This window comes from Petaurus breviceps, unplaced genomic scaffold (genome assembly GCF_028583685.1).
Source record: "Petaurus breviceps papuanus isolate PSGF00001 unplaced genomic scaffold, PetGlider_PUasm1.0 115, whole genome shotgun sequence".
Taxonomy (NCBI): Eukaryota; Metazoa; Chordata; class Mammalia; order Diprotodontia; family Petauridae; genus Petaurus; species Petaurus breviceps.
In genome coordinates, this window is record NW_027185612.1 from 1,365,854 (window position 1) to 1,388,137 (window position 22,284).

A 22,284-nucleotide genomic window follows, 5' to 3' on the forward strand; every position below is an offset into this window, starting at 1 on the left:
GAATGGAGTATTTGCAGAACACTTTCTATAATGTTTAACTGCAACAGTTATATACAGTTCAAGTGTCATCTGAGTTGATCATCAGAACAACCCTGTAAGATAGATACTATAATTATCCACATTTTATTAATATGGAAATTAAATCTCAGAATCTAAATGGCTTAATAACATGGGTTAGTAAGTGCCTGAGGCAGGATTTGAATTCAAGACTTCCTTTCTCTAAGTGTGACCTTCTACCAGCTACACCACCTACTTTATAGTTTCACATTGGCCATTATGTCCTTGATATTAATTTTAACCAAATAATATTTGTAGAAGGAAGAGATAAAATCCTGTTGTATTCATAGCTCTTCACTCTAAGCTGGAATTGTCCGTAGGTTTTCTGCTTCATAATGATCCATTTTCTCTAATTCCTGCTTATTTAAATTGCCAGAATTATCTATCATTGACTTTCATGTTATTGTACTTTGTGATGACAGTTCATTTATACATCTCTTTATGATTTATAAAAACTTTCACCATAAAAACTTCTGAAATAATATTGCCAATTTTATTCCTATTTTTCAGGTAAGAAAACTGCAACTCAGAGAGAATTGGTTTTTCCATTGTCAGAAAAAGTTGTTAGTTTCAGGGTAAGAATACAAGCCTGGGTTTCTTCTGATTTCAAACCCAGTGCCCTTTATACATACCACATAACCTCTTTAATTTAAACAAATGTTTACCAAACATCTCAGAATTCAGTCTTTCCTATTCTAATCATATTCAGTATATGGAGCAAGTTAAATCCCTATAAATTCATAAATTCATACTCTGACCCAACACATGAGACAATATGGTATAATTTGTTCACTTCACTCTGCTAGCTGAACTACATGGCTTTAATAAAATTGGATATTTCTGATTTTTGAGGAATTGTTTCCATTTTGTGTTAACATAGGGAGAGGAGAAGAAAGCAGCAGCACCAAGATACCCGGGCAAATTAAGGGACATTTCTTTTCTTTTTTTGTAAAAAATAAATTTAGGGGTGTCTCTGTGTTTGTGTGTGAATTGGTTTCTACCCCACTGTAGGCACCTGTCCAATGAGGTTCTTCACAATTTGTTCCCAGATCTTCTTTGGATCCATTCTCAACTGATCACTCCACATCTCAAGTATTCTACTCTCTCATATCAGGATAACCCAGATACTTTGCCAAATAAGTAGCTGGATATGTGTGGAGTGAGGCCAAAGAGGTCACCTTTGCAGTTGCCCACCTTGCTCCTTTCTTGTCCTTAGATCAGCAACATACAAAACGTGACTATAAAAACAGATGGGCTTGTTTATGGAATGATCACTATCACTTTCATCAAATAAACCAAGTTGGGTCCTTAACTCCCAGAAGAGCTTGGTTTGTCCAAAAAAGCCCCTGTAGTTCAGAAAAAAAGCCTTTAAGATCAGAGAAAATGCTCTGCAAATTTTTCTCAAATACCTGATGTCACTTCAAGTTCTCAACTGATCTCCCTGGGACATTTCCAACTTCTACTGATGATAAGAAACTTTTGGGATCTGATAATGTACCTCCTTAAACTCCTAAAAATGTCTTGGACAAAGCTCTTGGTGTTATAGTATACACTTATAACATGCTACCCATGTTATAATTCTAGATGGTTCTCCCTGTGTGTGAGCTACATCCAACCCTTGGCTCAATATAGCCACAGTATGTATGCCTATCCCCTATATCCTGCTGCAGGCCTGGAGAGCATGTCCCTCAAAGACACCCCCAAACTTTAGGTTAGTCCTAGATGTTGAGAGAATAATTAGTAGCCTTGCTCCAGGAGCCCGTCCATTCAGTGTCAGCAAGAGGATTGGGAGAATAGCTCCAGATTCTATATGTGTACTACATATGGCACTATGTCTGAGATAAACATGGAGTCCTTTTGCTTTGTGGGGACCAGCTAAAGAGACTCTACTCAGGATTTATTAATGTAGACCCTTGTTTTCAGGAATTTTTCCTTCTGTATTCTTTTAGACCACAATGGCACAAGGAGAGTGTTTTCTTATATAAGACCAACTTCTCTCTCATAACTTTTGCTTGTTTGAATACTTATTACCAATACCAATACGTATTATATGACTATACAAATTATAAGTATCATATCTAATATTAGTAGAATGAATTTCAATCTCTAAAATACTAGCGCCTAGAAGTTCACTTCAAGCAGGATATGATAGCTCCCAAATGCTTATGTTTTATTTTTGCTTTTTAAAGTGAACCTAGAATACTTTTTTTATTGTTACCTGAGTCCAGGTAGTTTTGACAGTTTGTGTGCGTTCTTTGTGGACTGCAGGTTTATAGGATAAGGTTTGCCTGTTAACCTAGAAAGCCTGTGTAGTTAGCTCCAAGTGTTCAATCCTTTTTGTAGGAGCCCCACATGACTGAGGAATTTTCTTTAATATAACCCAAGATAAATAGTGAGGCATGAATTAGAAGTTGCATTTGAATTGGGCGAAGGAAGTATTCTTTGGGGGAAATTTTGGTTTATGGACTTGGAGATAATTAGCTTGGACTTATAAGAGTATTGCCTATGGTACAATGTTGTGAGCTGGAAATAGAAGAGGTGTGAGTTAGCTCCCAAATTCCCATAACAGGGGTCAATACTCTTGTAAGCAAAGAAGCTTTCGGTAATTGGAGTTAACATTCTCCCCATGGGTGTTGATCTGGAATGCAGTAGTGGGCCCTTTAGACAAAAGGTGTAAGACAAGCCATTTTTGAGACCTTGGTATGTAGCTCCTGAGACCCACCCACATGGAACAGCCTTCCTGATTGCTTTTTAACCTTTATTTGTTTTTGCTTTATTTTATTTTATTTTTGCCTTTCTTGATTTGTTTCTATCCTATGAACTATATTATTTTTAAATTATCTTGAGAAATGTTTCTACCTGAGGGCATTGGGAGGTTTTTAGTTAAAAGATTTTGTTTAAACCCATGGCTCTGTGTGGTCCATTACCAGAATGAGAATAACAACAGCCTTGTATATGAAATTTTGTTATGCCTATTGAGAATGTGCGTTTTATACAGAAAAGGGAGAGTGAAGAATTTTGTCCAGATTCCAGTTAGATGGTCTTAGGCACTGAAGGAATCATAAATGCATTTTCAATTGGAAGTGTTTGGCTTCTTACCTGGAGAGGGGGACTTCTATTATTCTAGTATCTAGAGATCTTTCTATATCCTAATTCTGTTGCTTCCTGTGATAACTATACTCCCCCCCCCCTCAACTTTAATAGACTGGACTAGATAGATAGATGGATGGATAGATAGATAGATTGATATATAGATAGAGTGATTAAAGTGATTGATACTGAGATAAAATTACACAAGTCCAAAGATAAATTCCTAAGATCTCAAAAATACAGAACTCCATTTAGGTTGACATTGATCCATTAATGACCATTCTTCTTATGTTTTTTCCAAAACATGGAAATATTTTGCATGAGTACACATGGATAACCTCTATCAAATTGTTCTCCCAATGAGGGGGCAGAGGAGGCAGGTGGGAGAAAATTTGGATCTCAAAAGTTTAAAACTAAGCAAAATTTTTAGTGACTTGGATAAAAGTATAAATATTATGCTTGTCAAATTTGTAGACAACCCAAAGCTGGGAAGCATAGCTAAGACATCAAATGGCATTCAGGGTTCAAAAGTCTCTTGACAGACTTGAACAGGAGTTCTTGACCTCTTCTATGCCATTAGGCTCCTCCCCTGAGGCAAAGTTCTTGATGCCTATTCTATTCCAGCTGAGATTTACAAGGCAGGGGTCCACTGCTGATACAAAAGCTGACTGAAACCTTCTGGGCTATATGGCAAGAGGAGGTTATCCCCCCAGAAGTTCAAGGACATCTCCATTGTTCATCTCTATAAAAGTAAAGGAAATGAATTGTCCAGCCACAATCACAGGGGTGTCTCCCTCTTATCAATGCTGGCAAGAATTTTGCCAGAGGTCTCCTGAACAGACTGCTTCTTCACCTGGTAGATGGTCATCTCCCTGAGATTCAGTATGGCTTCAGAAAGGGCCGAGGAATGGTTGATATGGTGTTCCCTGACAGACAACTCCAGGAGAAATAGCAGGAGCAGAACAGAGGTCATACACAACATTCATTGATCTGATCATGGCCTGTGATACTGTCAGTTGTGAGAGCTTGTGGGAAAATATGGCAAAGTTTGGGTGCCCAGAGAAGTTGATCGGTATTTTCATGATGGCAACCTTGCCAGATTCTGGATAATGGATGATGCTCTTGCACTTTCCCAGTCATCAGTGGGTGAATCAGGGCTGTTTGCTTGCTCCCATGCTTTGTAGCATCACATTTTCAGCAATGTTCTCATATGCCTTCAGTAAGGATGAAAACAGCATCAACTAAAGTACTGACCTACTGCACTGACAGTAAATTATTTAACTTGAAAAGGCTAGAGCTGAGATTAAGTGGAGGGAGAGTTGGTGCATGATTTTTTATTTGCACTTGCTTGTGCACTCAGTGCAGCCTCTGAAATGAAGATTCAGCCAAGTATGGATCAATTCTCTGCTGCTTCTGCTAATTTTGGCACAGTAATTAATAACAAGAAAACCCAGGTTTTCCACCAGCCAGCACCACACCATCTGTATGTGAAAACATCAGGTACGGCAAAGAAACACCGAATGCTGTGGATGACCTTAGGAGTATACATTCCAGAGGTGTCCATATAGATAATGAGGGGCTCATGCAGCCTTGCCAGAACTAGCTCAGTATTTGGGGGCCTCTGAAGGAAGATGTGGGAGAGAAGAGGGATTAGACTACCGACCAAACTGAAGGTCTAGAAATCCATTGTGCTGTCCTCATTGTTGCATGTCTATGCTACCAGTATGCCAGTGCCAGGCCAGGAAACTGAATCACTTCCATCTGAATTGTCTTAGGAAGATATCAAAGATCACCTGATAAAATGAGGTATGGGATTCTGAGGGCCTTTCCCAAGCTGTGCTGCCAAGTATCCAAATCCTACTGCAGAGAGTGCAACTCCAATGGGCTGCCCATGTGGTTTGAATGCCAGATATACATTTGTTTGAAAGATTATTTTACAGAGAGACCTTGAGAATGTCCCTGTATAACTTTTTCTGACTTCCTGTTAGTACTTGCTTTCTTTGAGTTTGGTGGAAGCTATTGCTGTCCCCTTCCCTCTTTCTTATTCTCTGCTCCTCCCCCTTCTCTCATTTCTACTAGACCAACCCCTCACTCTACTTTATACCTTTAGAGCAGGCCTGAACATTATTCAGCCTGGATGTCCCTTATGGCCTGACAAGGGATTTCAGGTGGCCTTTGAATAATACAGAGGATGTAAAACAGGGCTGTACAATATACCACCCATGGGACGGATGTTGTGCTGGCCTGCATTAGAGTCTAAGGACTGTTCCTTTTCCATTTCACACCAATCCCAGCCACTTGTCCTTCCCTGGTCTTTCTTCCCTGCAGCTAGAGTGAGAATTCCTACCCTCTCATTCCCCCACTATCTAATAACAGAGGCAACAGAGAAGTAACAGCAGGAAGGGATTGTTTATGTTTCTGTGTTCTGTACTGACATGAAAGTCCTGTCTCCTCCCTCTTCCTGGATGACTCATTGTACAGAGTAGCTTTCGTTTTCTCCTGAGTCACATGATTTCTTCTTCTTCTTCTTCTTTTTTTTTTTTATCATGGAGTACTAAATAGCAGTCTCTGAGAAAGGAAAAAAGAAGTCTGCTGATCCAGGTGAGACAGGCAGAGAACAGCTGGCCTTTCTCCAAATCCCTTCTCCACCAAGAGCCTCTTCGTTCAGGCAGATGCTATGGTAAATGCATTGGGGGGGAAACTGGGTGCCTGGGTGTAAGTAGAAGACATTCAGCCTTCCCAGCAGAGTAGGAAAGTGGAAAACATGGTAGTGTCCATAGTCAAATGAACTCCACTGACCTCTTGTCTGTCAATATGCCCAAGTGCATGTGTGTGATTGAAACTTGAATGTATTTGAAAGTGACAATTCTTTTAGAAAGAACTACAGATCAGGGCAGTCATATAGAGTTTAGGAAGGTGCCTGCCTGTCTTCTCAGGGACTTTGAGAAGGATCAAACATCTCTCCCTGTGCATGCACAGGATACCTAGAATCCCTCCAGTGGGTCACAGTCTTTCTTTCTACAGAGAAAGCTTGAAATCAAATGTTTCCCAAAGAGAGAACCTGGGATCTTAGATTACACTGAAGTGTCGATGGCTACCTGAGACTTCCCTGACAACAGTTTCTGATTCTGTGAAAGCTAGAGGTTAGGCATTTCTGTGAAAGCTAGATGTGTGTGTGTTTACTTGTAGGCATGTGTATGCATATGTAGAATATGTTTTTCTGAGAATAAGAAAGGGGAGGACCCTGTGAGCTTCAAGTGTTGAAATACAAACTTCTCTGATTTTTTTACAGCCCTTTCTGGAGATCTTGGGGGTGTGGGGTGTGGTAGGGAGGGAGGATTCCAAGGTGTCACTGAGAAAGCCCTCTACTTGGTGTCTCCTTTGGCCACCATTCTGACCAGCTCATCAGATCACTTGTGACCAGGAGCTGAAGATTTGTGTCTTTGAATTGAAAAGTTCTATTCTGGGCTCCTTATGTAACTCTGAGACTGAACATTAACTGTGCTGCCAGCTTCCAGCACTGTGGCCTGGAAGCCGGCTTAATGGTGGGGGTGAAAAAAGGGGTGATAGGACTTATAGGGGAAGGGGGAAGGAGGAGAGGGCCTTGTTGTTCCTTTGACTCTTAGGGGACTCTCTAGAGCACAAGTCAAAGAGAGAAAGGAATTCACAGGCAAGTTATAGACCTTGAGGCCCAATAGACAGAGTAGTAGGGAATTGCAGCATTTGAAAAAAAAAAAGTAGCAAATAAAATGTAAAAATTTTTTTGCTCAGGAATATATTGTAATTTCTCTGCTTTCCTCTGGCAAGTTTCTATCTAAACCTCTGCAGGTTATTTAACCATCTGTACTTCCCTTTTCAAGGTGAAAACAGGAAAAATTTGCCTTGGAGTCAGCAGGACTCATGTTCAAATCCTCAGACATTTACTAGCTCTGAGATTCTGGGCAAGCTATTTAACTGTGATTGCCTCAAAAAAAGGGGGAAAAATCATAGTTATCTTCACTACACACCTCAGAAAAGAAATAAAGCTGAGAAGTTGTCTAGCCTAGTCATTTCTTGGTCATCATGTACTAAGGCTGCTACCTCTCCACAGGGAAATAGGGCATTTTCCCCAGGGTCCTTGGGTAATACTCAACTTTTGAACTTTTCTTGGATAATGGAGAGAGGAGGGTTGGAGGGAGCAGAAGTAGCCCAAGAGGCTGCCAACTCAAAGGAGGGGCTTGATGGCCTATGGATTTGCATGGTATAAAAGCTGTTTCCCATAGTCCTGACTTTTCTGTTGAAAGACACAAATCTGTCATCAAGCCTTAGTTTGTCTCTTTGCAACTTCTTTTAGTGCAACTTCTTTTAGATCTTCACTCTGGGGCCAAACAGAACTAAACACATTCCTCTTACAGCAGCCTTGAAATACTTGAATATGGCTACAATGTCTTTTGAAGAAAACTATTAATACTAATAGTGTTTTCTGCAATTTTACCTCAAATCTGGAAGAAACTGTTTTATTCAATATGTCAATGACTCTATCCAAGTTAAGCGGGGGGGGGGGGCATGAGTGGGAGAAAGAGTTATGAGAGAGAGAGAGAGAGACCGATAGTCTCCCATGCCATCTAAAATGTCTCTACCTTAAGATAACTTTAAGTAGGACTAGCTAGGTGACACAGTGAATAGAGCACCTGCCCTGGAGTCAGGAGGACCTGAGTTCAAATCTGGCCTCAGACACTTAACATTTACTAGCCATGTGACCTTGGGCAAGTCACAACCCCAATTACCCTGCCTTCTCCCTTCCAAAAAAGCAAAAAAAAATTAGGTAACATAGAAATCTTGAACAAAGAAAAGATGCCTTAAAATACAATCTGGGTTAATATTCCAGGATTGTTTGAGTAACCAAGTTGCCATTCTATCTCCTTTCAGACCACTCCCCATACTCTGAGCCAAAATAAAGAAATTTCCTCAGTGCCATTGATATCTTAATCCTTTCACCACTGAGAAAGATGAGTCCTAATGCACCAATCACTACAGATAGCCAAGGAAAGAGGAGACAACTCTTAGATGGGTAAATAACCAAGTTACTTCAGTGGGAGGGAAGGCAGTCTCCCTGAAGAGATATCCTTCCTACTCCATGCATCATCTGAGGTCTCTTACAACTACATAGCAGTTCTTGTGTCTCCCTGAACAATCAATCATTCTCTCAGGCTCTAGGCACCTTGTATGGCTTCTTACAACTCCAAGCAAGCTTACAAACTCCACAACATTTGCCTTGCTTCCCCTGGGGTACCTATCTCCCCACCTCATTCTAGTTGCCCATAGCTGCCTGAGGTTCTTGGTCCACACTCTGAGGCTAAATCCATATGGTAAATGATAACCTACCTGAACTCATCCTCAAACCTACTCCCACTCTGTAATTCCCTTCTCATCCCAATGATTCTGATCCCCTGTTCCTATTGTTCAAGCCTTATTCTCTGTCCCCTACTGACTGCTTCCTTATTCCCATCTCTCTTAAGGCCTCTTTCTCTACGTCTTGCTTTAAAGCTAATTAACCCTTCCATTGTGCAGTCTGGTTGCCTGATCCATATATTAAAACATTTTTATTTCATCTCCAATATTTTCCTTTCCTGGTCCTTCTATGTTGTGCTCACTGGACCTGACTCCCATTTGGTGACACAGCTTCCCTAACCATGCTTTCTAGCTCTCAACGTGCTTTTGCTCATAACTCCAGACTAGGTTGTCAGGAGTTCAAATTCTCTTTGCTACCCCTTGCCACTTCCAGGTTCTTCCTCTACCCACCATGACTCTAATATCTCTTCCTTTGATGTGGATACAGAGGTGCCCTAAGGGTTAAAATAATATTAAGAGTTGCTTCTTCAGTTCCTTGGGAGGCCCTCCTGAGTTTGAAGTTGCCCCAAACCCTCTTCCTTTATCTTGGAGTACCATCAAACTTTCCCTTATCCTAGACCATTTGGAGTACCACAAAACTTCCCTTTATCCGGGAACATAAAGATTCTTTGACGTCTCTCCATCCTGGGTAATACAATTTATCTTGTATCTCTTATTTTTTTTATCTATCTTTTTCATCCAGTCCCTATATTTACAACCCCCATTAGAAACCAAAGAATAACATCAGCCTCTGTGTATATAAGTCTGGTCCTTTTCCCCTGTCAATGCCTTCATTTAGCTCTTTGCTAAGCCTCAGGCCCACATGCTTTTGCATCAGTAAAGCTCCCTTTGGCTAAAGAGAAGGTCTGATTGAATTCTTTCAAATCTGAACCCCTCACACGACACTGACTGCATCACTTTGATGTTCATTCAATCCGTATTTATCACCCAATCAAAATTCTGCTGGCTATTGTCTACCAGTTTCTAGGATGCTCTCTTTTCTTTTTCAAAGACTTCAGTGACTGTCTCACAGTCTTATCCATACTAGGCTTTTTACCTTCCTACTAGAAGATTTCAGCCTATATATATATATATATATATATATACATATATATAGATATAGATATAGATATAGATATATATATATAGATATATAGATATAGATAGATAGATAGATAGATACTCCCAGTTCTTCAACTTGCTTTTTCCCTATGACCTATTCTTCCATTCCAACTCAGCCCCACATATCATCCCCTTGACTCTCTATCACCTAGAAATGCACACCTTTCATGTTTAGGAACTCAGATGCCCCCATTTGAGCCCAATCTGTTTTCCTTTCAGCTTTCCTTCTGCTTTGCCACCCCAAATCTTGTTTTTCATCCTCACTGGTCCCTCCAATTCCTCCATCCATCAGTTCTTTCCCAGACTGTGGCCCCTGCTTCGGCTACACTCTCTTCCCTTCCCCAACTTGAGCCATTTGGTAAACCAATTCAACTTGACACTGTCCTCTTCTCTTAAGTCTCCTTGTCTTTTTCTTAACCATTCCATGCAAAGCTTCAGCCTTGGATTGATCCTCTCACTCTCACAAGCTCACAGTCTTGGCACCTTCTTTGATTCTTCATTCTTGCTCAAACTCTGTATAGAATCTGTTGCCAAGTTCTGTCAATTTATCTTCAAAATATCTCTTATATATTATATGTCCCTTCTCCCTTTTGACACTGCTGTCATCCTCATTTAGGTCCTGGAGTGTTGCAACACCCTTTAGGTTGGTGTTCTTGCCTTAATTTTCTCCCTCATTCCAGTTCACCCTACTTTGACTTAACTGTCAAACTGATTGTCCTAAAGCCCAGATCTTACCACATTGCTCCCCTTTTCAATAAACTCTAGTGGCACCCTATTACTTTCAGGATAAAATATAAAATCCTCTTCTTTGTGTTCAAAGATCTCCATAACCTGGCACTTTCCTATCTTTCCAGGCTTCTTATATTTTATTTCCCTCCATATACTTTGTTATTCATTGACCTTGGTCTTCTTGTTGTACCTATCACACGACACCCTCCTTCCTGACTAAGCATTCTCACTGGCTGCTCTCCAGGCTCAGAAATATCTCTCTCCTCATCTCAGCCTCCCGGCTTCCTTGACTTTCCTCAAGCCTAAGCTAAAAGCCCACCTTCTCTAAGAAGCTTTTCCCAGGCTTCCATAATTGTAGTGCTTTCCCTCTGTGAATATTTCCAATCAATCGTGTACATATCTTGTTTGTAGAGTTATCTGCATGATCACCCTGCTCTTGAGAGTAGAGACTTTAAAAAAAATTTTGGCTTTTCTTTTTATCTTGAGAGTTGGTAATCATTAAATATCATATTTTTTGGCCAAAGTCTGAATTAATCATACAAACTGCCTTGCTTTATTTTATTTATTTATTTATTTTAAGCAATTGAGGTTAAGTAACTTGCTCAAGGTTACACAGCCAGGTGTTTCTGGGTGGGTGCTAAGTGTCTGAGCCCGAGATTCAATACCCACGTCATCCTGACACTGGGGCTGGGACTCTTACTCGCTGTGCTGCTACCTGGCTGCCCCCCTTGCTTTGTTTTAAAAATACCTTTTCCTGTGTCTGGAAGTCCAGAGACCAGATAAGGCTGGAAGTGGGATTTCCCCATATCTTGGGACATATTCCATATGGGAAGGAAACAGAGACATCCTGAGATCATAAATTACAATGGACAATGTTTTTTTCCATTGTCTTGTTAATTTGTATTTATGGTCAAGAAACTTCCTTTCTCATGATATGGATAGTAACATATGGAGGTCATAAATTTGTGTGACATGGTCACCCTGAACTGGGATGGTTCTAAAATGTATTTAATTTTGATTCTTTGTTTTGGCAGTTAGAGTTAGCTTCTAGTTCATTGTACATGCAAATTCACTAGTTTAAGGGAATAAATACCATGCATGTATATCACCTAGCCTGTTGTCTCCTTTAACCAAACTCTTCAGGTTAACAAAGTTTAGCACAGGGACTGGCACATAGTAAGAGCTTAATATTTACTTATCAAATTGGCAAGAGTTAAGAGTTCAGTTATTATCTATCCATTTCCTTAAATGCTTTTTTGTCCTCTACCTAACACCCAACTTCCCAGTGGGTTTTCTCTAGACATATAGAAAGGCTTTTAGAGAGAAATATTATTTCCTAGTATTTCTAGGGAAACAAAAAAGAGTTTTTTAAAAAATAATTTCTACAAATTCCTTCTGAACCTCCTCTTCTCCAGAGTGAACATCCCCATATACTTCAACTTCATTTATTCATACGCTTTACCTCCTCTGGACATTCTAAGGTTATCAAGATCCTTCTTAAATGCTAGCACCTAGAACTGAATGCAATATTAAAATGTTTTGAATATGTATATATGTATGTGTATTAGAAATGATCAGCTGGATCATGTCAAACTAAAATTATGCCAAATCTTTAATATTAAATTATAACAAAATATTCCACCATGTTTATTGCCTCAAGTCTCTCCCTTATATTATGGTCATAATAATTAAAAATGCTATGTTTTGGGGACAATCGACCTGGGATCCTTTTATCCAAAAGGTCTGTGAATTGCTTTGTCACTTCTATTTCTTCATAGAACAGTGTGATGAAATTTTCTAAACCCTGAATTCTCCCCAGATGCTTCAGGAAGCTAGAGACATGGATCACCAAGAAAGGCTCCAAGACCACCAACTGGGTAAGGAAAGGATTAGTGGGGAAGGATTCTTTCCCCCACATCATAAGCTCTCTCTGTGATGGTGGTCTTGTGGTATCTATACATTTTTCCTGTACATTTTCCACCACCTCTAAGATTTTACTCCAACTATCACTCTCTCTCCTTTATTCTTCTTTGTTTTGACTATGTTGAAATGAGGCCCCTTGGTAAGATCCTGAGTCCTAATTCATGAAAATCATTGCCATTTACAGGAGAAGGCTATTAATTAGCTTGTCTGTTTTTCCCCCCAACAGGGTCAGAGCACATGAAAGAGCCTGAGCAGGACAACAAGAAAGATGAATTGAGGATTCTTCTTGTGGGGAAACATGGTTCAGGGAAAACTGCTGTGGGAAACAGTATCCTGGGCAAGTGTGTGTTTGAGTCCAGACTCAGTGAGCAGCCAGTGACCCAAGTGTGCAGGACAGAGCAGCGGATCTGGAGACACAGAAAAGTCGTGCTCATTGACACTCCAGATATCTTTTCCCAGATGGACTCCCAGAAAGAGCTCTGCCATCTCTCCTCTCTAAGCTCCCCAGGCCTGCATGCCCTCCTCCTAGTGACCCCTCTGGGATCCTACACAGAGGAAGATGAGACAGTGGTGAGGAACATCAAGGAGCTTTTTGGAGAGGAAGCTCTGAGGAGACATGTGATCATCCTGTTCACCCGGAAAGAAGACCTGGCAGGCAGGGATCTGATGGAGTTCATAAAGAATGCAGATGAACCTCTTCAGAAACTCATTTGGGACTGTGGATTTCAGTACTATGCTTTCAATTACAGAGTCAAGGGAGAGGAGGAGCAAGTCCAAGTGAATGGGCTTCTGGAAGAGATCAGCAAAATGGTAGAAAGGAATGGAGGTCAGCATTTTATCTTTAGGAAGTCTGTTATTAGGTCTGGTAGGAAAATAAAATGTAGAAACTCTAAAGAATGGAGGCTGAGTGAAGAGAGAGAAGTGGAAAAATCTATACTTCATCAGGAAATTTCCCCAAATGAAGCCTTTTCTGATTCTTCCAACTTTTCACCAATCTCTGCCATCATTTCTTTATAATATGTCACCTTTCATTATTTTCTGCCCTCTGTTATTCTCTAGTCATTTTATTTGGGTCAATCTCATTTCCCCAACTGCATTGTGATAGAAATCTGTGAATAAGAGAAAATGAAACACAAAATCCCAAGCATAATCCAATTTCTAGGAAAGCTAGCAATTGCCTATAAATGAGATCAGTTATTCCTCAGCAGTCCGAGACAAACTTGGGGTGTACAGAGATTATATTCATAGTCATAAAAGAGGAATTAGAAAATTGCAGGGTCATTAATAAAATTATTTTCATTGACTGGGATATGACAAAAGACCTGCATTTAGACTAGGTACATCTTGGACTATTCTGTGGTTCTAAGAAAAAATCTATTGCCAAATTTGGTGAGGGGTTGGAATCATAAAAGAAATTTATTCACTGCCTGACTGCACAGAAACTCTGCTCAGCAAAAAATGAGAAACTCCATGTAATTTACTACAGTGAAAACACACAAACATATGCACACATGTACCCACACACCTTTCTTATCCTAGCAGCTGTCATAAAAATCAAATTGAATCAACAGGATAATTAATACCACCTTCACTCAGCATTTTTTATTATTTCTTGCACTCGTTGAGGGCAAAGATCATAGTTTATACTTCTCTCAATGCTCACAATAGTTAGGACACTGTCTCATACACAGAACCATAGATTAAGAGTCAGAACGGAACATAGATCTCCATCTGCTGTGTTAAGCCTCTCATTTTACAGGTGAGGAAAATGAAGTGTAGGATGAGGAATTTGCTCTGAGTCATGGCAACTAGAAAGTGGCAAAGTCAAGATTTACACTCAGGGCTTCAGATTCCATATTCAGGATTCTTACATCTGCCCATATTGTCTCTAATAATAGATTCTCAATAAGTTCTGACTGGCTGATTCTTTGGGATCTTTTGGCCATCTATCCCTCTAAGTTCTCCCATTTTTCTTATATCCACTTTCTTTTCCTGCTTCCCCATCTCTTTTGTAGCTTGTTTAGAGTTCTGTGAGAGGGGCGAGAAGAAATAGGCAGAAGGGCTTTAAAGAGGCCTTGACTCTAAGAACCTTTGGCTGAGAGTCATCAGCTAGACAATTTTGGACTTTAGGTGTTCTCCAGAAGCAGGATAAAGACTATCCCCAACAGGGAGGTCAGTACTTTCTCTTCAAGAAGCCTGTCCTTGTAATGGATAGATAAAATTTCAGAGATGCTGGACAAGAGGGAATAAACCCCACAGGAAGAAGGTATGAGGAGGAAGGATGTACACTCTAGGAAAGAGGATCTTAACCTTTTTTATGCCATGGACCTCTTTGGTAGTCTGATGGAACCTATCAATTCCTTCATATAATTGTGTTTTGAATACATATAATAAAACATAAAGGGCTAGCAAGAAAGCCAGTCAGATTAAAAAAAGCCCTTAAAATATTTTTTTTGAATGTTCATGGCTCCTAGGTTAACATCTCCTGTTCTAGAGAGAAATGCCCAGTTCTTTCCTTTCTGTTCAGTATTTCTCAGTATTTCAGGTCTTCTTTCTCTCTTCTATGACTATAGCGATTGACATGTTTTCCCTTCTCTGGGATTTTCTTTTCTCATTATTCACATGCAAAAATTGGACTAGATGATTTTTAGAGTACCTCTAATAGTTTATAGTAAGTATGGTTTATTGATCTACCCACACTGTATATTTACTGACCTCAGTTTAACTTGTTGCCAGTTAAGCTTCACCTGTCACAATCTCTGCTCTTTCTGCATGCTTGCTCTAGAGCAAAGCTAATTCCTTCTAAGTTATTATTAAGTCTCTGGACAATCTCCAAAATAATTTATTGCACACTTTTCACATGCACAATGAAATTGTGGTATTATAAGAGAACAAAGGAAATGTAAACCATAATTCCAGGTCAAAAAGTCCATGATAGGTGAGAAAATTATACGTGAAAGGAGATACAGTAGAAAACAAAGGTGCCATAACAGGAAACATAAACGACAAGTGTTATTAGGAGTTCATACAAAAGAACCATCTCTCTTGGTTTAATGGAGGGGGAAGGCTTTATGGGAGAAGCTGACTTGAAGTTATCATTAGGCCTCAAATGGCAGGCAAGATTTCAGCAGAGGGAAGAGAATTTCAGAGGGAATTTAATTCAGGCTCAGGATAGCCACATGAGCAGAGGAAATGGAGAGTATAGCATTTCCAGGGGTCTATAGGAGAGTTCTCTGCTTAGAGCAGAAGGATATTATTTATGATATAGCTATACTGGGCCTAAATTATTAAGGGGTTTGACTTGGCACTTTATCTGAAAGATGAAAGAGAGTCATTTCAATTTCTAGGACAGAAGAATGACTTGGTGAAAGCAATGTTTGAGAAAGAAATAATTTTTACATGATCTGATCTCAAGTATAAAACAGTCAGTATGGGAACCAATCATAACAACAACCACAACAATAATGATAGTAATCCCAATAATAATTTACTTTCAAAAGTGATTAAATTGTTAATCACTGGCTGCCTCTAGGGCAGCTTCAGAACTGTCTTCTAAAGATTCTACAAAAAAGTCTCTTAAGGAAAAAGTTAATGGATAGGAACTAGGGCAATCATGAGGAAAAACACAGAAGAATGCAGCACAGAAAATTCTTCACCTCTAAGTTCCAAAATTCAAATAATTCAAATTTTCTTTGTCATTTGCAGTGATAGTTTGCATTCATCATGATGATTATGAATGGTCAAAGAACTTAATCATGTTCAACATATTTCCATCTGAAATATTCCTTAGTGTGTTTTAATTTTAGAAAACTGAAAATTCTTTGATGAGACACACTCATATAATCCCTTCACATTGTCAAAGAAAAACACGAATATTGTACTCTTTTTGTATCCCCAGTACTTAGCATCATACCTGGCCATCTTTAATGCATATCGAGTAACTGACTGACCCAATATAGTCAGAGAAGGACGTATCACATGGTGAGTAAATTCCATAGGAATGATTGGTAACCTGGACAATTGACTAAAAAGCTTTACAATAAATTCTGTAACAATATGGTCCTCACCTTTTTAATGGTATTTGGTTATAAACTGTTGTTAATGATATAGGCACATGAATACAAGAATCCATTTCTATTAATTTAGCACTCATCTAAATCCAAGCATTTCTAGTTTAGAAAAAGAAAAGTCTAAACTTCCATGGTTCCTTCTGCTCTCCCCCTTCCTGAACCCCTTGGACATTGCTCTACACCAATATCATTGGGAGTAACAATTATAGGAATATCAAACATGGCGAATATAATAAAATGACAAAACATTGTTTGAGTCTTAACATTCTGTCTCATCCAATGGAACAGGAGTGATTTAATCTTTTGGTATTACCCTGGAGATAACTCCTCAATCCCAATTGCCAGGACCTCAGTCCTTGCCCTTTCTATACATATTCTTTTTTTTTTTTTCTGGAGGGGGGGAAGGCAAGGCAATTGGGGTAAGTGACTTGACCAAGGTCACACAGCTAGTTAAATGTCAAGTGTCTGAGATTTGATTTGAACTCATATTCTCCTGACTCCAGGGCCTGTCCTCTATTCCCTGCACCACCTAAATGCCCTCACACACATTCTTAAATAAAAAGTCTGCCAAGAATTTTGGACTAAGAAAAATGTTACTTCTTATTCTTATTTGAACTAAAATCTGCATTTTAATTTGCTTCCACAAGGGAACCTGGATACTGGTGTACTTTGTATATCATTGCTCCATCCATTCTTGCACAATAACATCATCAATAGATTACAACCAAATACCATCACAAAGGTGTCACCCATATTGTTACAGAATGTACAGTAAAGCTCTGTAGTCAATTGTCCAGGATGCCAATCATTACTATGGAATTTACTAACCAAGTAATGTTTTCTCCCCTGACTATATTGGGCAATAAGCATTTATTATGTGCCTGCTTTGGTCAGACACTGTGCTAAGTACTTGGAGTTACAGAAAGAGGTTGAAGACATCCTGTGCCTTCAGGGAGTTAAAAATCAAATCATAGCTTACATTAGGTGAGATGTAAGGAGAAGAGAGATTCCCAGCCCCCTCTGACTCTCTGTCTCTGTCTCTTTCTTTGACTCTGTCTTTCTCCCTCCCTACACACACACACACACACACACACACACACACACACACACACACACACACACACACACACACACACACGGAATGGTGTTTTGGGAAATATTTAAGAACTGTCTCTTTAAAACTTTAATTTGAATGATTAACATCTTCTCCACCATTTCTTAAGTCTAGCCAATCAGCAACCCAAATTACGCTCTGATTTATTGTATTCATTGATTTCAAAGGTGTAAATGCTCACATTGAAAACATTTTATACACTTTTTTTTTTTTCTGATTTCTTCTGTTTTTATAACACTATGCTCATCACCAGGATCCCTCCTCTTTCCATTCTGAGAATGGTATCTCATGTAGCAAGTAGTATTATTTATTTTTATTTTATTTTATTTTTGCTTTTTGGAGGGCAATTGGGGTAAAGTGACTTGCCCAAGGTCACACGGCTAGTTTTTGTGTTAAGTGTCTGAGGCCACCTAGCCGCCCCAACAACTAGTATTTTTTCAAAGAGGAAAAAAATTCCCAAGTAATTGATGATACATTGAGAAAGTGCAAGAAAACATATGCAATGTTTAACATTTGTGAACTCCCACTCCACTTCCATGAAAGGGTAGGCTAGGGGTATGTTTTCATATTTCTTCATTTATGTCATGTTTGATTTTAATAATTTTATTGTGTTCACCTTTTTTTTATCTGTGGTTGTTATTTCCATAGACATTGTTGCAGTCATTATGCACATTGTTTTCTTTGTTCTGCTTACTTCACTATGCATCAATCCATATGGATCTTTCCATTCTTCTCTATATTGATCACAATAATATTTTTTATATGGCAATAATATTCCACTACACTTATGTACCTCAATTTGTTTAGCTATTCCCCAACTGATAGACATCTCTTCTGCTTCCAAATCTTTGCTATCATAAAAAGTGTTGTTATAAATGTTTTGGAATGCATGGAGACCTTCTTCTTATTGATAGCTTCCTTGGGGTATAAGGCAAGTAATAGAGTCTCTGGTTCAAAGGACTTGGACATTTTAGTCACTTTGTATAATTCCAGATAATTTTCCCAAATGGTTGAATCCTTTCACACTTCCATCAACAATGTATTATTCACAATGAAAATTTAACAACTGGATAATTTTCATTCAAACTGGCTGTAGCACAGCCTGGAATATATGTAAAATACATACAGATGTGGACGACTTCACATATATGAGTCTCATGTATATATATATGTATATATACATATATAGCCATAATACATGCATGTACAGTATATATAAGGACTCAAATATATATATATAGAAAGAGAAAATAATTCTCTCTCCCTTCCTTTCTTCCTTCCCTCACCCTGTGTGTGTGCACATGCATATGTGTGTATCTTTCTCTTTTCATTCACACAGACACACACACACACCAAATCTCAGTTAAATTCCAAAAAACTTCTATAAAATGGCTATAGTGGAGCCAAAAAAAATCTGTTATGACAATTTTGAGATCCTTTCTGACTCTATGATTATAGTATTCAACTAATCCCATAGACTTTGTTTTGACCATGATTAAGTGAGGCCCCTTGGTCAGATCCCAAGTCCTGCCTAAGTCCTGAAAAACCTGGTTGCCATTTGTTGGAAAAGGTTATTAACTAACATGTCTGTTTTATCCCAACAGGGGCAGGGCACATGATAGAGCCCAAGCAGGACAACAAGAAAGATGAATTGAGGATTCTTCTTGTGGGGAAACATGCTTCAGGGAAAAGTGCTGCGGGAAACAGCATCCTGGGCAGGTGTGTGTTTGAGTCCAGACTCAGTGAGCAGCCAGTGACCCAAGTGTGCAGGACAGAGCAGCGGATCTGGAGACACAGAAAAGTTGTGCTCATTGACACTCCAGATATCTTTTCCCAGATGGACTCCCAGAAAGAGCTCTGCCATCTCTCTTCTCTAAGCTCCCCAGGCCTGCATGCCCTCCTCCTAGTGACCCCTCTGGGATCCTACACAGAGGAAGATGAGACAGTGGTGAGGAACATCAAGGAGCTTTTTGGAGAGGAAGCTCTGAGGAGACATGTGATCATCCTGTTCACCCGGAAAGAAGACCTGGCAGGCAGGGACCTGATGGAGTTCATAAAGAATGCAGATAAACCTCTTCAAAATCTCATTTGGGACTGTGGATTTCAGTACTATGCCTTCAATTACCGAGTCACAGGAGAGGAAGAACAACTCCAAGTGAATGGGCTTCTGGAGAAAATTGACAAAATGGTGTGTGACAATGGAGGCCAGTTTTGTGTCTTCAGGAAGTCTGCTGCTAGACGTGGTAGGAAAATAAAATGAAGAGAAAGCAAAGGGGCAGAGGGAAGAATGAGGACTAGAAAGAATGAGCACATTGGAGGGAAATCTTTCCAAATGAAACCTTTATTTTTCTTCTAATTCTTCACAAATCTCTTCTTTGCCATCAACTTCTTATAGTCTGTCACCTACAGTTTAACATTTCATTATGTCTTGTCCTTTCTTGTTTTCTAGTCATTTTATGGAAGTCAATCTTATGTCTTTAAAATATTTTTAATTTATGGAACAAAACAAACATTTCCATAACATAGTACAAAAAAAGATGTTTGCACATGAAACTGCAAATCTACTATTCACAACTTGCTATTCCTTTCAAATTAATAATAAAATTATCTTGTAAATTTCTTTTTTCCTCTTACTTCTCTATTTCCACTCTAGAGATAGCTATTATTAGACACAAATATGTGTGTATATGTATGTATGTGTGTAAAATTATTCCATATGTATTTCTTTTTATCAGTTCTTTCACTGGATGCAGATAGCATCTTTCTTCATATGTCTTTTATAATTAACTTGGGCTTTTTAATAGTCAAAATAACTTATTCACTCAAAATCATGCTTGGAATAATATTGTTGTTACTATATACAATTTTCTCTTGGTTCTGCTCATTTCATTCTTCATTATTTCATGTAAGTCTTTATATGTTTTTCTAAAATCATTGAACTCATCATTTCTTATAGCACAGTAGTATTCTATCACAATCATACAGCCATTCCCCAAGTGATGGATATCTCTGCAATAGTTGCTATAAATATTTTATAGCAGCTATAAATATAAATAGTGCTATAAATATTTTAGCACATATAGGTTCTTTCCCTTTTGCCCCAAATCGTGTTTGGAATCACACCAAGTAGTGGTATTGTTGGGTCAAAAGGTGTAAGTAGTTTAATAAATCTTTGGGCATAATTCCAGATTGCTCTCCAAAATGGTTGGATCATTTTACAATTCCACCAACAACGAATTAGAGTCTCAATTTTTCTACATCCTCTCCAATATTTGTCCCTTTACCCTTCGATCATTTTATTCAATCTGGTAGGGGTACAAATGACATCTCAGTATTGTTTTAATCTGCATTTCTCTAATTAATAATGATTTAGAACATTTTTATATATTTAAATTCTCTTTATTTCTTCATTTAAATACTGCCTGTTTGTATCCTTTTACCACTTATCAATTGGGATCTGATTCATATTCTTATGGATCTGATAAATATCTACATATTTTATATATGAAATCTTTATCTGATAAACTGTTTATAAAAATTTCACTCCAATTTTCTACTTTCCTTCTTATCTTGGCTTTATTCGTTTTATTTGTACAAAGCCTTTTTAATTTAATGTAATGAAAATTATCCATGTTACACTTAACTTCGCTCTCTATCTCTTATTTATTCATAAATTATTCATCTATCCATAAGTCTGATAACTGATATATTCTGTGTTCTTCTAATTTTCTTGTAAAATCTATCTTTATATCTAGGTCACATATCTATTTTGACCCTATCTTTGTGAATGGTGTGAGATACTGGTTCATGACTAGTTTATGCCATACTGCTTTCCAATATTATCAACATTATTTTTACCAAATAATGAATTCTGATCCCAAAAGCTTATGTTTTTGAAATTGTCAAACACAAGGTTATTATGTTTATTTACTGCTATAAGTTGTATGTGTACTCTATTCCTTTGATCTAACTTTCTATTACTTAGGCAATACCCCAGATCATTTTGATAATTACTGCCTTATAAGACAGTGTAAGATCTGGCACTACTAAATGCCCACCCTTTACATTTTTTCATTGTATTCTTTGGCATTCTTCACTTTTTATTTTTCCAAATGAGTTTTATTATTTTTCTAATTCATTAACATATTTGTCAGTAATTTAATCAGAATGGCATTGAACATATAAATTAGGTTAGCTAAAATGGTCATTTTACTATATTCAGCTTGCCTACCCATGAACAATTAATATTTCTACAATTATTTATTTATTTTTTTTGCTTTTTGGAGGTGGGAAGGTAGGGCACTTGGGGTTAAGTGACTTGCCCAAGGTCACATGGCTAGTTTGTGTGTTAAATGTCTGAGGCCATATTTGAACTCAGGTCCTCCTGACTCCAGGGCAGGTGCTCTATTCACTGTGCCACCTAGTCACCCCCCCCCATTTCTATAATTATTTAAATCTGACTTTATGTGTATAAAAACTTAAAAAAATAATTTTGTTTATTTAATTACTGTGTTTGTTTTGGCAGTTGTGCTCCCAGGTATTTTATAATGTGTGGAATTATTTTAAATGGAGTATTTTTCACTCTCTTCTCACAGAGTTTTGTTCACAATCATTTATGTGAGCTTACTTTATATCCTGCTACTTTGACAAAATTATTAATTTTTTCAGTTAACTCTTTAGGTGTCTTTGGGATTTTTCAAGAAAATGATCATATCATATGCAAAAGAGATGGTTTTCTCACCTCATTTCATATTCTTATTAGTTTAATTTCTTCTTCTTCTCTTATTACTATTGCTAAGATTTCCAATG

General features: G+C 38.3%; 1 protein-coding gene across 1 annotated transcript in view; it reads left to right on the forward strand.

Annotated features, from left to right (window-relative positions):
- The window catches only part of GIMAP8 (GTPase, IMAP family member 8), a 76,683-nt gene that overhangs the window by 46,810 nt on the left and 7,589 nt on the right, over window positions 1-22,284 (forward strand). Inside the window, exons 4-5 of the mRNA XM_069083621.1 lie at window positions 12,518-13,117; window positions 19,080-19,718. Of these exons, the coding sequence (XP_068939722.1) occupies window positions 12,518-13,117; window positions 19,080-19,718 (1,239 nt within the window). The remainder of the gene's footprint in view (window positions 1-12,517; window positions 13,118-19,079; window positions 19,719-22,284) is intronic.